The sequence below is a fragment of the Cynara cardunculus genome (genome assembly GCF_001531365.2).
Source record: "Cynara cardunculus var. scolymus isolate 2C chromosome LG 12, CcrdV1, whole genome shotgun sequence".
NCBI lineage: Eukaryota > Viridiplantae > Streptophyta > Magnoliopsida > Asterales > Asteraceae > Cynara > Cynara cardunculus.
This window is the reverse complement of record NC_037539.1, coordinates 37,022,643-37,038,921: the sequence shown is the minus strand read 5'-3', so window position 1 is coordinate 37,038,921 and position 16,279 is coordinate 37,022,643. Positions and strand designations below refer to the sequence as shown.

Below are 16,279 nucleotides of genomic sequence, written 5' to 3'. Positions count from 1 at the left end.
AATTATATATTTGAAATAATTTAATTTTAAAAATAAAGGATAAAAGAATTTAATTAAAGAATAAATAAATATCTACATACACACACAACTAGTGTGTGTATATATATATATATATATATATATATATATACTAGTTGTGTACCCATGCAATGCTGCGAGATTTACAATTTTGAAAACATGTAAGCGGGCATATCGATTACGGATAAAGATTTGTATTTGAAATTGTCAGGCTCTACACCATTGATTGCTTCATATTCAATTGATTTGAGAGGAACTGAAACAATCCAATAATCTATTTGATGTTTTGAAATTTGACAATCGATTTATTCTAATTTGGTTATGCATGAGATGTCGTATTATGGAACTATCTATCGATCTCCTTGAGAAATCGATCAAAATTGGTGTTTATAAAAATTGCATCTCAGCTCGAAACAAAGCTAAAGACTCTGAAGTAGTGCAGATCCTAAAAGAAAAGAGAATCGATCAAGAACCTGTGAGAAATCAAAGGAAACCAAATAAAAGGAAATCAAACCCTAAATCAACGTGTTGGAGGTATGAATCGAGCGAAGCCAGAACTAAGACCTTGCAATCGAGCGTGTTAGAGGCTTCAATCGTCGTCTTGGAGGCCTCAATCGTCGTCTTCGAATCCTACAATCGAGCATGTAAGGGTCGGTTGTCAAACCAAGCGTGGATAAGGGTTTATGCATAATGTGGTTGTACGTTTAGGTTCTTAAAGTTGTAATCAAGAGAATTAAACCTTTGTGCATAAAAAGTTGTACTTTATGCAATATAGGTTGTATTTAAAACTTTAAGACTTTTACCAAATCTAGTTTATAATGTTGTATAGATAAATTACTGATCATATAAAATTACTTATTTTAAAAGTAATTTTAATTCTTTCAATAATCAACAATCCATATAATAAATCAATATCACGTAACTTACTTGAACCATTGAACACATAAGTGTTCTTAAATTTCCATGCTTACCTCGGTCTCTTCACACTCAATCAAATTGTATAAATCATAAATATATAAACATATACTCATTAGTACACAAGGGATCAATTTGTCAATTATCAAAAACACTAAAGTGAGGAATGTAAATTCAATATAAAATCCAAAAAAATTGGTTTACACCAACAGAAAGAAAGTGACATCTTTTATTGAACTGTAAAAGCAAACAAAATCACCACAGCAGACTCAGAATTTACACAAGAGGAAAATGTTCGACAATTGTGTCTTTCTGCATTCACTGCAAGCTAAAAACAAACCCATGGATTCAACAAATGAGGTCTTGAAACCCATGATCTAACACAAAGCAGCGCTATCAACTCCTTCAACCATCATCACTCTTGATTTTCAGTTTTGCTTTGTGCTTCACCTTTGATTTCAATTTGGCTTTGCTTTTTGCATTCAGATTCGTTTTGGCATTCGGGTTTTGTTGCAAGATTATGGTTAGGCTTTACTATGATGCAGGTGATGTTATCACAGCTTCCATGGGTAAAAGCGGTCTCAGTCAACTTTTTAGCTGCTGCCTCTGGTTCGTCTTCAGGCTGTGCAAGTGAGACGACATCCTGATAAAAGAGACCCGCAAATTTCACAATCAGGTGAATCTAAAGGTGAAGCTTGGGTACATAACATACATCAAAAGTCATCGTTAAGAACGCGTTTTTGGGTTTTGAAATCGAAATTTGGAATGAAATTGAAAACGAAATCTGGAACAGAGAACAGATAACAAAAATTATTAGAAACTTCAAAAGAAGCCTAGAACGAAATCGAAAACGAAATCTGGAATAGACAACAATAAACAAAAATTATCAGAAACTTCAAAGGATATCGGAAATGAAATCGAAAACACAATCAAATTCAAAATCGAAAACGAACCTCAGAACTTCAAAGAAATCTGGAATGAAATAGAAAACAAAAACGAAACCAAGTTCTTCAATCTAGGAAGGAGATGCAGTGGTGATTCGAGTCCTTGAATCGAGTTCTCGAATCTCAAAAGGAGATGCAGTTCTTGAATCGTAAATGAACACGAAATCAAAAAACAAAAACTAAATCAGGAAATGAAAACAATAATAAAAAAACAAAATTGAGTTCTTGAATTTGGGAAGGAGATGAAGTTCTTGAATCGAAAACGAAAATCAAAAAGAAAAATTTGAGATGGGATCTAGAAGGAGGCATACACAATGAAGGAGGCGTGTGAAGGAGTAGGGTTGTCTTTTTCTGACTGAACCTGGACAAGAGCTCTTTCCCATCTGTGCGAATAAGCCCATTTTTGTAAACACCACATTTTGGCTGAGCAAATAATCCCATTAACCCGTTAAGCTCATTAAGTCATATGTAAAAACCCCCTAAGTGCAACAAAACATCGCTATAGCCTCTGAATAAGTTGTTGTAACAATACTTCTCAACTGCCACTATTGGATTGAACAACCCTTTTCTCAAAGTTTAGGTTAGACACTTGATAATAGTGTTCAAAAGAACATAAATCTAAGCATAGTACATACCTTAAAATTCTTTTCATATAGTTTGCAACCTATGTCGGCTGGCCCAACTCTTTTTAGCCATTTGTAACACTAAAAGGTCTAATATTTGTGTTGGCTTACATTTTAGTCCAATTCATCCAAGTGAAACAACATGTGTCAATTTGCCAAGAATTACTTGAATGAAACTTAACAACCAGAAGTGAATAGCAGAGTTGATTGCTATTAGCCAAATCAATTATATGTTAACACATAGGCTTATATCTCACAAACATTTACTCGCACCCAAGCAAAACCCCTTTATTGTTGGAAAACGAAAGACGTGTATTTAGATGGCATAAAGGTAAAGTATAGAAAAAGTAAAATGCAAGAAATGTAAAATGCACGAGAAAGGTATTAAAAATGTAAAGATGCAAGAAATGTAAAGCATTGGAATGTAAAAGTGTTGGAGATCTTGAAGTGCAGAAAGTATAAGTACTGAAAGTCGTAGACTAGCCGTGGAAAAGTAAGAATGTTGTGATAATAGATTTAGGGGCCGTTTACCAAACACTTACCCGGGTAAGCGCTTAACAAGTCGCGTTACCTCACCGGATGAATATGGTAAGGACCAAGAATCTTACCCGATAAGAGCGAGACAAGGACCATGAGTCTTACCCAGTAAGTGAGGGCGACGACTCTTACTACGGTAAGAACTTACCGGGTATATTGTTGCATATAATGTCGTTTTGGTGGACTAAAATCTTACTCGAGAAGTAAATAATAGTGTTAAATTTTACCGGTAAGCACTTATTGTGCAAGTGTTTGGTAAACGGCCCCTTAATCTAAAAGATTTCTTGAAATTAGAAGGAAACTAGAACAGAAAGCTAGTCTAAGCTTAAAAAAGCTGGAGTTATAAATTAACTGTTGAGCTTCTCCTTGTATACAAAAGGAGAGAGCCAAAAGAAGCGAATCAAAAGTACAAGATACAATATCCATTAGGTAATAAACAACTAAAAAAAATCTACTACTAGGAAACATCTAAAGTACAATGTAAAAGTTGGAAACATCGAAAGTACAATGTATAAAGTTGTACAAAAGGTGTTTGTCATAGAGATTTCCTCTATCAGATTATCAAAAGATCCCCTTTCAATGAGATCAACAAGTCTTTCCAGCTATTACTTCAAATCAACGGATTCTTCAAGCTCGACACCCCGTCGTAACTTTACAAAACTACTAAAATTGTCAATCTTAATCTGTAAGCTATTTTCGAGCCAACAACCAACTCAAGCAACCGGATACAAGCAAATTTCCCTACAAAATTAAAGACTTTAAGGAAGTTTACCACCTTTAGAGACTAAAATATATATGTAAAATCAGAAGTAAATTTATCTTGAAGGGACAAGTCCCATGCCGCTACTTCAAAAACCATGTGACATTCCATCTACGTTAAGAAATATTCTTCCGCCCATATGCTACGATCTGAAACAAAAGAAAAACCACATATCTTAGAGTTGGGGAAGGGCGAAACATAGATTTGTCATCCATGTTATCAAATGTTAAATGCACAACAGGTTTATCGTAAAAATAGATAAAAACAGACAAATAAATTTTGAAACTTTATTACATTAATTGTTATACTTTGTTACATGAATAGAAACTAACCCAAACTTGGTTGAATTTTGATTCATTTACCCTCATTTTTTGTGCATAACTTTATTAAAAGTTGGTTTTCAATTAAAAATGATAAAACCGAAAGCCATAGATAAAACTACCAGGAAATACTCTTGCATCCAAAATGAGAACATTTTAGAGATAATCAAACCGATTACAATGAATCACACATAGGGGAGGATATCTGGAGAAGGAAGGAAATAAAACAAAAATGGAGATACAAAACTAAGGGGCTGTTTATCGGCATCTGACCACCTCTTACCCGTAGGATGTTCTTACCCAAGTAAATGGTGGGTTGTTTACCAAATGAAAAAAACACAACTCTCTGACCATTTACCATGCTTTGTCTAGAGACAGAGTTAGAAACGTGCCTTTCCAAAGACAGAGATGAAGTTTCACATGTTTTACCTTTACAATCACCAACTCACGAAGGGGAACCAATCTACAAGAATCGAACCTTATCCTTATCATCTATCTCCATAATATAAAAAAAAATATTGGTAATAAAAAAAATCAGTCAGCACTTACCTCAATCAGATGTTTTACCCGAATGAGCACTTAATCAAAAAATTTGGTCAACAACACCTAACATTATTTTGGGTGATATTGAAAGTTGAAAACTAGAAATAGAATCTTTAGGAATGAAGAAGCATACTCCTTTTATAACATGAGTATATAAATAACAGAATGAGAATGAAAACAGAAAACAAAGGCCTTTGGCGTAGCGGTATGTGAGTCCTTGCCTTTCTAGGAGGTCAAGGATTCAAACCTCACCAAAGGTGAGCAGGGTGTGTGAGTTTATTTGTTCTATTTGCCGTATATAAATATTATATACTTTAAAAAAACAGATAAAAAACATCAATAACGTTGCAACATTTAGATATAAAAGACTTACTAATTTTCCATTTTTGATGGGACAATGAGCTAGAATATGTGAGTCCTCCTGGAGTAAAACATCAACATTTGAGTGTCCAACTTCTCGATACAGTGAACTATGATGGTTCCTCGAGGTCGTAGAGCGGTTGGGATATGGATTTGCCTCTTCGACTACGAACAATTGCACATCTTTTGCTCTTAACGGAGTTTCACGAGCAACATACTTCAAATTCCAAGTCAATTCGTCATAAAATTAGTATAGAAAAATTGCACTTACTAGTTATGTATCAAGGTCATTGACAGCTTTGCTATTTTAGTTTCTATAGCTACTAGAAATTATGCATAATCTACTTATAGAGAAAATGAGAGTGATATTTGCACCTCACGAAGGTGATGAAATGACATGGCAGGGTTGCAGAAAAGATGTGGCTTCTCTAGATTTCCTACTATGTTTGTATTAAGAGAAACAAGCTTCACATGGATCTCAAACTGCAAACAAGAAATTATAAGATCGTGAACTTAGTAAACCCACCATCAAAAACAGTATCTGATCATTGAGATGAAGCTAATTTCACGTTAAATCTTGAAAGATAATACCTGATCATTTTTCTTCTTCTTTTGTTCGCGAAGACGGAGATGTTTGGCTAGTTTTGTGAGACGGGTATTCCTGATTCTCCTAGCACCACTCAGACTTCGATGAAACCTGGCTGCAGCACCACCCGATGACGGAGTTTCAGTATTCGACACCACCCCACCAGAAATATTCCGTTCGCCATATTCAATATCGGTGTCTGTAGAAGAATCTTGAGAAAATCTTTTCAATTTTTTGGACTTCAGTTGTTTGATCTCTTCCATAATCTCATTATCCTCTTTCTTTTCATCACCCTCGTTACAGTTGGTCTCATTTTTGTTCACTTGGTCCTGTTGATGCTCATTCTGGATAACTGGATCATGGTCAATCTCATTTTGGTTTGCATAACGTTTTAGGGTTCTTGATCTGTGGGTTCTTTTTCTTGCATGAGCATTTTGTTGTCCATTAGATGACCTTTTTACAGATCTACCAGTAGAAGTATTGCCTATATCATTAAGGACTTCAGTTACATTAACCGGCTGTCGTTGGTGTACTTCTTCTGCATTATTGTTAAGGACCTGCTAAGAATTTGGGGGGCAAATGCAATGAACAGTTAACAAAGCCATAGCAAAACACACCATATAACCAAACTAGAAAGCAAAAACCATATGATTTCTTTACCTCTCTATCATATTTCCCGATATCTCCAATCACCACTTCAATAATAGAGTCCATGTTCGGATCATTTCTTAATACACGATTCGTACCGTAACTTTTACGGCATGAAGGACAGTGCTTCCTGGAAGATATAATTCATATACAAAAGTGTAATCGTTATTAACTTGGTAAAAACAAGTAGTAAATGTATGAAGTGATCATCACGTACTTTACGTTCATTGATTGGTTTACGCAGCTTCCACAGAACCGGTGAAGACAATCGTTGAATGTTTTCGTGTTCTTCAGGATCCCTAGATCATATCCAAGACGTTAAACTTGTTTCAAATTTAAGACATTTTCAATTTGAACCATTACAAAGACAACTAAACCATCTTATGACTAAAAGTGGCTTTTGTGATTAAGCTGATGTGTCTCAACTAACCCAACTCAAATAAAGATTGCATTTAAAGTATTTTCACAAGCATGTTTGATCAAACTGTATAGTTTGGCGATGTAGTAAGTATGTCGATCACTGTTACAAGTATAAGGACTTTTACATCATGAATCATGTACAAGCACAAATACTGACTTAAAAACCTCCAACTTGGTTCCAAAGGTCAAAAGTATCAGGAGGTCTCAAGTTCAAATCCAATAAGGAATAAAAATCCCCTTTGTGGTCACGGAGATTCAAATGCGATGACTCCGGACTATCTGCAAAGTGTAGGTGGTCGCCCTGAAATTCGTCGGCTTGCATAGTGGGTTGGATATCCAGGTTAATTAAAAAAAAAACTCGAACTAGAACAAATAAGACGCTCATATTGGAATAAATATGGGGAAGCAATAGGCATTACCTAGACATATAGGACACATTAAATCCTTATGAAGTAACTGAAGGTCCAGACGCGTCCATCTGCATAACATAAACTCGTAGTTATTACATCAAAACTTGCAATTATGAAGCTTGTGTCGGGCCCTTTACCAAACACTTACCTGGTAAGTTATTACTGATAAGATTTAACACTATCAGTTAATATAACTGTAAGATTTTAATCCATTAAAACGACAAAGCAATAATATACAAGGTAAGAGTCGTCACCCTCAATTAATGGGTAAGACTCTCTGTCATGTCATTTTATTCTTATTAGGTAAGATTCTCGATCTTTGCCATATTTATTTGATAAGGTAATGTTGGCTTTTCGGTAAAAGACCTCTAAGTCTCTTTTAAAGGCTTCAATGTAAAATTTTGTTGGTTACAAAAGAAAACAACCATATAGTAGGCACCCTAACACCTCTATGTATTTAAGAGAAGTAAGATCCAAACTAGATTAGTATGTAGATATTGGTCAGGGTTTTGAAAATCTAAACAATTATTATGACAGGTTTTTGTTGATTTAACTTGAATACATATTTTTTTTATTAACATGAATATCCAACCCGCTATGCGAGCCGACTAATCTCAGGCTGACCACCTACTTTGCAGATAGTCCAGAGTCACTGTATTTGAACCTCCATGGCCGCAAGGGAATTTTTATTCCTCCTTGGATTTGAACCTGGGACCTTCTAGTACTTTTGACCTTTGGAGCCAAGCTCAAACCAATCAGACACCATCCTTATGGTTGAATACATGTTTTTATTGTACCTACATACCAACTTTATATGGGGCACACAAAAATTGAATCTCTAAACTAATCGAAACAGATTGAGTAAATCCCATACAAAATTTAGAGTCTAGGGAGTATGATATGCACACCTCACAATGTTTCAACCACAAACAACTTGAAACCATTCAAAATCTTCTACCACATAATGTTAATTTTTTTTTGAAGTATATAATATTTATATACGGCAAATGCAACAAATAAACTCACACACACCCTCCTCACCTTTGGTGAGGTTTGAACCCTTGCCCTCCTAGAAGGCCAAGGACTACGGTACCGCTAGGCCGAACGCCCTTTGGTGCCCATGTCTTTTATGTTGTCTATTGTTTTCGTCTTTTTTTTGGGGGGGGGGGGGTAGTTATTTTTTGAGATTCCGTGTTTTACGCCAAAATAAGCTAAACTTCATTAAGAGGACCAAAATAAGGTAAGTGTCATTGAGAATGACATATTTACTAAAGACAATGCATAGGTAAGGTCATAAGGGTTAGCCTTCAAACAACCAATAAAGTCAACCCTAAGAGATGGAAGATTGGTTCTTGAGATCGATTTGAACTCGTATTGTTGTGATTTTGTTGATGTTTCTAGGAATTGTTGGTGAGTAATAAGCTTCTATTGGTTTCAACATTTCATTTGGGTTGTGATCTTGTTGAGTTCTGGGAATGGAAATTGCAATTTCTTTGTTGTTTTCACTTGGGTTGTGAATTGCAATTTCTTTGTTGTTTCTATTTTGGGAATTGTTGATGATTGCTGATCTTGCTAGGCTCTTTGGTAATTGATGGTTCTGGGGTGAATTATGAACTTGATTTTTTCATGTGGTCATCAGGAACATGTCTCATGAAGTTATTTTTGCCTTCAGATTGGCATATGATTGTAGTAACAACTGTAGTGATGACGCTGGTTATAATGTAAGTGATGATTCGAATTTACATATATGATTCTTTATCCTTCGACCTTGAAAATGAGGATCATGTAATCAATCTAAACAAAGCGATTTTCTGAATAAGCTTTGTAATATACACATGGTTGTCGATTAATGTAATAATGAGGTTGGTTCCGATGTTGAATTCAATGTGCTAGGAGCTTTTGTATTTGTATCCCTAGTGACACCAGAGGAGATTGCAAAACATTATGTCTGTGAACTCATTGAAAGACCATCATAAATATGAGAGGGATAGAAGACGATAATTTGAAGAAGTTTATGTCAATGTTAGCATAGCCAATGCATCAGGGCCAAATCTAGGAAGCTTCTTGAAATTGAGAGTTCCTTAACATAACAATGTAGAAAGCTTTACGATTATGCACATCTACAGTCAAATAGTAAGTCAAGTTAATGGCAGATAGAAGTAATGAATTTAGGAGGTTTAATGTAAGTTTCAAAGCATAAGAGATGGGTGGAGGAGTGGATGAAGAAAGGCGATAGGACTTGATGATTGTTTTTTAAAAGGGGTGTGCAAGGAGAGTTAAACTCGGCAATCGGTCAAGATGGAATAATCCAATCTACCCTCTAGCAATGAATATTCAAACTATGTCTATTATACTAATTATATGTACTTATTATTTGTTTAATTACTTACAATATTGAATGCTTATGTAGCTTAAGTTGTAGTGGATAGAAGTGGTTCATTGAATTGCTAATAGAATAGATGTGTTAGTGAAGGATCGCAGTTTACTATCATATGTGAATGGATATTTTTTTGCAACATATGAGTCAGTAAACGTACACACACACACACACACATATATATATATATGGATATTTTGTTAGAATGAGAATGACCCCTCACCTAAGTCTAGTAAGCCAAAAGGAAGGCCAAGACTAAACATTCGAAAATCGACTACAAGTGGAAGAGGACATAAAGGTGGAAGAGGGAGTAGAGGTGGGAGGATTCCACTGTATCGGTCTTTGTTATGATCCAACCACAAGAGAAACAATAGTTGGGGTTAGCCGTTATTTAAATGTCAGATTCAAATGACTACATATTATGACAATTGCTTACACTCCGCATTCATTAAAGAAATCCTTATGTGTGCCTTAACCAGCATGCCCGAAGGACATCTTACCACATTCATTTATGGAGGACCAATTTGGTCATAAAGATCAACATGAAAGTGAAGCTACCTAATGACATCCTACAACATTCAAGTTTAAGTATGCAAGACCAATTTGGTCATGTTTTTCAACATGAAAGTGAGGTTTTTTTTTATTAACTTAGATATCCAACCCGCTATGCGAGCCGACTAATCCCAGGGTGACCACTTGCTTTGCAGGTAGCCCGGAATCACCACATTTGAACCTCCGTAGCCACAAGGAGATTTTTATTCCGCCTTAGATTTGAACTTGAGACCTCCAGGCACTTTGACCTTTGGAGCCCAAGCTCAAACCAATCAGGCACCATCCTTGTGGTTGAAAGTGAGGTTGTTGGTGATGAAGAAGAAATAAAGGTAACGTTAAGAAAGTCAAATGGTTATATATCAACTAGAAGTTGATGATACAGTGATAAAGAATTCGTGCAAAAACCTTCTTTCAGTAAGTGCAAGTATTTACTTGTTAAAAAAAATGTCATGAAACTTAATTGCTTATTATCGCTTAAAATATGAAAACTTGTTGAATTTTTTTTCCAAATTTTTCTATTATATTATTATGTAAATCTTTTTATTCTTGTCTATCTTACACAAAAGAGTTAATAATGCAACAAATATTCAGAATGTCCCTACATATGTTGCAAAATTCTTCTAGAGATGTGAATTTTGACTTTTGAGGTTGTAAAAGTATTATTTTAAAATCCAATTACAAATGTTTTCTAAAACAACTTTAATCCTCATGTCATTTAATTAGATTTGTTGTATTTCTTTTAAGTTTAACGGAAATTTCATGAGAAAAAAACACTAACTTAGCGTTTGATACACATAAATGATTGGAATGGTCTGGACAGAACATAATTGGAAATGACTGTACAAGACAAGAGAGTAGAACTAGACGGAACTGGACAAAACAAATGCATGTATCGTGTTTGGTACGACTAGGACCGGACAGAACAGAACTAGACAAGTTGCCCCAAAAGTTATTTGATAATTTTATGTATCATATAATAGTTATAATTAACACAAATAAAGTAAATAATTAAATAATTTAATTTATAAACATTTTATACAGTTTTCATATACATAAATACATAGATATATAATGGTGGTGTTGGTTATGCCGATGATGGTTATGGTGGGGTGGAAGTGTGCTAACGGTACTAGTCGTGGTTGTCGGTGGCTAATGGTGGATTTGGAAGACGTAAAGATGGTAGATAGTAGTAATGATGGCAGTCGACAATTGTGGAGGAGGTAGTTATGAGAAAGGTGGTGGTGGTGGTGGTGGTGGTGGTGGTGGAATCGATAATGATGGAGGAGGTAGTTATGGCTGATGTAGTAGAGGTGGTGGTTGTGGTGGGTAGAGGTGGTGGTAACCAATGGTGGTGGGGGCAGTGGTAGGGGTAGCTGATGGTAGTGGTGGTTATGGTGGAGGTGACGTGGTCCATGGTGGTAGTGGTGGTGGATATGAACAATGGTTATGAAAGTGGTGGAGGAGGTTGTTGTAGTAGAGGAGAAGGTCAAAGTGGCCAATGGTGGTAGTGGTGGTGTCGATGGACAATAGTGGTTATGGAGGTGGCGATGGAGAGGAGGTTGTTGTAGTGGAAGAGGATGTGGAAGTGGCTATCGGTGGTAGTAGTGGCTATGGACAGTGGTGGTGGAGGCCAGCAGTGGTTGTGGAGATAGCAATGGATGGTGGTGGTAGATGGTCGACGGTGGTTGTGAAGGTGGTGGAGGAGGTTGTTATAGTGAAAAAGAGGTAGAGGTGGTCGACGATGACCAACGGTGGCCGATGGTGGCTACTGGTGACAGTGGCGGCCACGACTAGCGGTAGTGACCACTAAAACACATATCATATTAAAGTTATATATCAAACGAGAGTTAATTAGTAATATTTTAGTTTATATCTCATTTTTGTCCCATCTTGTTCCACTTGTTTTGATGGAACAAAAATAAGTTTTCTTTTTGTCCCATTTTGTCTCACCTTGTCCCACTTCTTGTTCTTGTCCCATATCACACCCAACATGGGACAATGAGTTCTTGTCCTGTCTCATGTCGTGCCAAACATGAGACAGTGAGTTTCGTCCCGTCCGGTTCTGTCCCATGTACCAAACGCAGCCTAAAGGATATGGATTGACACTAACTAATCTGCATGAAGACTCAAGTCTTGCATAACATTCAAAATGAATGAATGAGAGATGCTTTGAACTCAATCCACAACCTCTATAAGTCACAATCTACTATGATTTCATGTTGTTGGAGGTAACCCCTTTTATATGTTGTTAATAAGAAGATGAAATGTTTCAAGGAAATATTGAAGACACATTTGCATCCTATAATGAAATCACATATACCAACATATCATGAAAATTACACCCAAAACCCATTAAACAAATTATCCACTCCAAAAAGAAAAAACAACATCAACAAAATCATAATCTATATATCATACAAAAATCGAAATAATTTGGGGATGAACGTGTATGTGTATGTGTATATATATATATATATATATATATATATATATATATATATATATGTGTGTGTGTGTGTGTGGAGAGAGAGAGAGAAAGAGAAACATACTCATCTAGTTCACCAACATCGGACGGAATTCCATCAGATTCTGAGAAACACAAAACGATTATCAATTAGATAGAAAACACACAATACCACACATTCTAATTATAACAAATTGTAACGATCAGAAGCAAACCATCGTCGGCGGCTTCAAGTTCATTTTCAGCATCAACGCGAACCATCGCTGCATCTTCATGAGTTTGTTCTTCTTCTATGTCAACTTTTGATTCTTCGTCAACTAGTTGATACTTCTTTCCCATCGCCTCTTGTTGCGGCCGTTGTTGCTTTCTTGAATTTCGCCTCAGATCTTCCGATTGCTTTCGTGCCTCCATTTTTGTATAAACTTAGATCGATTCAAAAATTTCCCAAAACCTTCTCCTTTCCTATAATTCTCTACAAAAATCGTTGCAAAACTCTAGAAAAATAAGAGAGACAAGAGAGATTTATCGGTTTCGACCTTAAATGAGTCTTCAATTAAATTCATAAACTCCCGACCTATGTAAGAAAAGATAAATCTTCCTATCTCATCTACCCTGAGGGTAAACTCGTCAAATGACGTCTACATTTTCAAACGTCATTTAACGACGTCACTCTAGGAACGATAAAGATCAAATCTTTTTTTATTCATAAGTAATATCAATCCATCGGTTACATATACCGTAAAATCTATCGGAATGTGAAAACATTTGGTTTAATACCTGTTTTGACGAGCCATTTATTAATCTTGTAACGTTTGATGATATATCAAGTTATCAGTGAAGTAAAATTGATTGTATGTATTACCAAGTCAAGTAATACCTTTTTTATGTTTATGTTAAAAACCCAATAATGTAATTTCACATTTTCTTAATTAACCTGGATATTCAACCCGTTATGTGAGCCGACTAATCCCAGGACGACCATGGAGTCACCGCATTTGAACCTCCGTGACCACAAGAGGATTTTTATTCCTCCTTGGATTTGAAACTAGGACCTCCTAATACTTTTAACATTTGGAGCAAGCTCAAACCAATCAGATACCACCCTTGTGGTTGTAATTTCACCTTTTACGTTCAGTTGAGCTGAAAACCAGTATAATAGGTAAAATAGGATGATAAAAAAAATATAAGAAACTTATGAAATCTTACTACAATGAAATTGAGTTTATAGGACGTCAACAATCTTAAGTGTTCTGATAGACTGCTCTATAAGACTTAATTTATAAGATCGAAAAATAAAGCATTAGTCTAAAGGCGTTATAATAAATTTATAGGACGTTTTTGGACATCTTAAATAAGTTTTTTGGGACATTTTTAATACAAATTGTTGCATTAGCTATTCTATGGGACAATTTTGAGAAGTGTCGTATATATGACACTTTTTCAAATAACGTTCTGTAAATTTATTACAACACCCAAAAACGTGTTGGCATCTCAGTACACCTCATTAGTGTTGATATTCAATTAGGATTGATCCAAGAGTGGAGATCTCTTCTCACCATAACTTCTCTTCTCACGAGAACCCAACCCTAATGCCATAAGTACATTGTTTCAGGACATTTTAGAGAGCGCTTGGTATATTCGCAAGTGTTTTTAGAAGTAATAAATCTATCAAATGAATTAGAATTCGAATGTGATTGAATCTAGTTTGACAACACGTATCATTGGCAGATAACAAAACCGATTCATTTGCATTTTCATTTGAAACTTTTGTTTGATTCGCAAATTAAATGAGATTGAGTTCGTGTGAAAATAGTTTTTTTTATGAAATTTGTGCGAACATGGATCTTTATTAACTTCCGTTCACAAACTTTCATCAGTTTTCATTTATCTCTACATACTATATGTATCATCATGACTAAAACTTTAACAAATTCATTCATGTAAATGTGATCGAAGACACGTCAAAGTAGGTGAAGGTGACAGGTGATGCATGTGACTCGATTGCTTAAATAGTATCTCTCCCCCAAAAAGCACAGCCCAGGCACAACGACGCAATTATCAGGGGCACGCTCTACCCACTCCAATTTAATCTCTATTGAATTTGAATATCAGAATAGCGGCCTTTTTCTACTTATTTTTCCAAGTGCATGATAACCCCAAGGGGTTGTGGGTATGTCATAATTGGGGTTTTGCCAAAAATCGAAATTCTTGATCAATGGAGGAACAATATCACCATTTAAGTCATCGTAGGCTTTGTGTCAGGGTGATGAAGGTCCTACGTTTTTTATGAGCCATCATATAAAGATAGATGAAATAATAGACCACTTTATAAGACATAAATTATAGGACTAAAACACAGAGCACTTTATCTAAAGACGTTATAATAAGTTTATAAGATGCTTTTGAACGTCATAACAAGTTTATTAGAACATTTTTATAAAAAAAATGTCATATTAGCTATTTTATAGGACACTATTTATAAATCATCATCGACTTGACCATAAAAACTCCACCCGTTAAGAATGAAGTGAAAGTAACGGAATAAATTATATTGTTTGTTTATTGACCTATTTACCCTTTTAAAAAGCTTATTTAGAAGAATAATAAAAAAATTTATTTAAGGGAAAATTAAATATTCATTAAGTTTATTTCCATATTTAATTATTATATGTTAAATATAATAATCCCTTTTTGGAAAAAAATTGATTATTACCATATGAATACAATTATTTTTTCAATAACTTATATTTTTCCAGATCTACGTTGTCATTATAATAAAATTGGTTTTATAAGATATCTAGATTATCTACGGATTTTGATACGATATTTATAAAGCATCTTATCTAAGCGTTACAATAGGTTTATTAGACACTTTTAGACATTTTAATAAAAAAATTAGAACATTTCTGTAAAGTGTACTATCTAAAAGTGTTACAATAGGTTTATAGGACACTTTTAGACATTTTAATAAAAAAATTAGAACAATTCTATAAAAATGTATTATCTAAAAGCGTTACAATAGGTTTGTAGGAAACTTTTAGACGTTTTAACAAATTTAGAACATTTTAAATAAAGTGTCGCATTAGCTATTTTACATGTCACTTTTGAGAAATATCATATAAACCAATCTTTTTAATATGACATCTGTGTTTAGAGGACATTTTTTCAAATATTGTCTCACAAAATAATTAATACGACACTTTATTTTAACAATGTCATAAAAAACTTGTTAAAACGCCTAAAAGCGTCCTATAAACGTGTTGTAACGCTTTTAGATATGACGTTTTTTTTTGTTTGATCCTATAAACTTAAGTCCTATAAAGTATTTTTTAGGACACTTCAATATTTTAGACGTCCTATAAAATCAATTATGTTGCAGTGTTTATGTAATTTCTTGTTAAAAAGAGGGTCTTTAAAAATTGTTTCTAATCCTTAATGAGTATTGTTTAGAACTTTTACTAAGTGCTTTACACTATAATGTAAATGTTATAAACATTATAGTTAATTCAAAAAATCTGTTAATTAAAAGAACTGATGAAATAACAGTTTAATGTTAAATTTCTCATTTACTACTGATAAGAAAAAATCAGTTCAAGATAATGATTACATGGGTACTTGTGCAATGCAGCGAAATACATATTGATTTTATTGTTTTCTTTTATTCTTTGTATATAATACAGTTTTATATGGTTTTGAGAAAGTGATAATGTTTTTATTTTTGAATAAAATATAAGTTTGAAGATATTATAATTAAAATTTTGAAAAAAAATATTGATATTAATATAAAATTAACTATTTAAAA

The 16,279-nt window shown here is 34.3% G+C and overlaps 2 protein-coding genes across 2 annotated transcripts in view; both read right to left on the bottom strand.

The window, feature by feature from the left end:
• LOC112523881 (probable protein phosphatase 2C 76) overlaps window positions 1-1,657 on the bottom strand; it is a 3,421-nt gene extending 1,764 nt beyond the window's left edge. The window contains exons 1-2 of the mRNA XM_025133553.1: window positions 1,646-1,657; window positions 1,384-1,576 (exon numbers count right to left, since the gene is read on the bottom strand). Of these exons, the coding sequence (XP_024989321.1) occupies window positions 1,384-1,576; window positions 1,646-1,657 (205 nt within the window). The remainder of the gene's footprint in view (window positions 1-1,383; window positions 1,577-1,645) is intronic.
• Window positions 1,658-5,590: 3,933 nt separating this feature from the next.
• On the bottom strand, window positions 5,591-12,888 carry LOC112523880 (putative E3 ubiquitin-protein ligase RING1a). Its single transcript, XM_025133552.1, has 4 exons — window positions 12,693-12,888; window positions 12,563-12,602; window positions 6,267-6,384; window positions 5,591-6,163 (listed from the first exon to the last, which is right to left on the bottom strand). Exons 1-4 carry the CDS (start codon window positions 12,886-12,888, stop codon window positions 5,591-5,593), a joined length of 927 nt encoding a protein of 308 aa, XP_024989320.1.
• Between the last annotated feature and the right edge of the window lie 3,391 nt (window positions 12,889-16,279).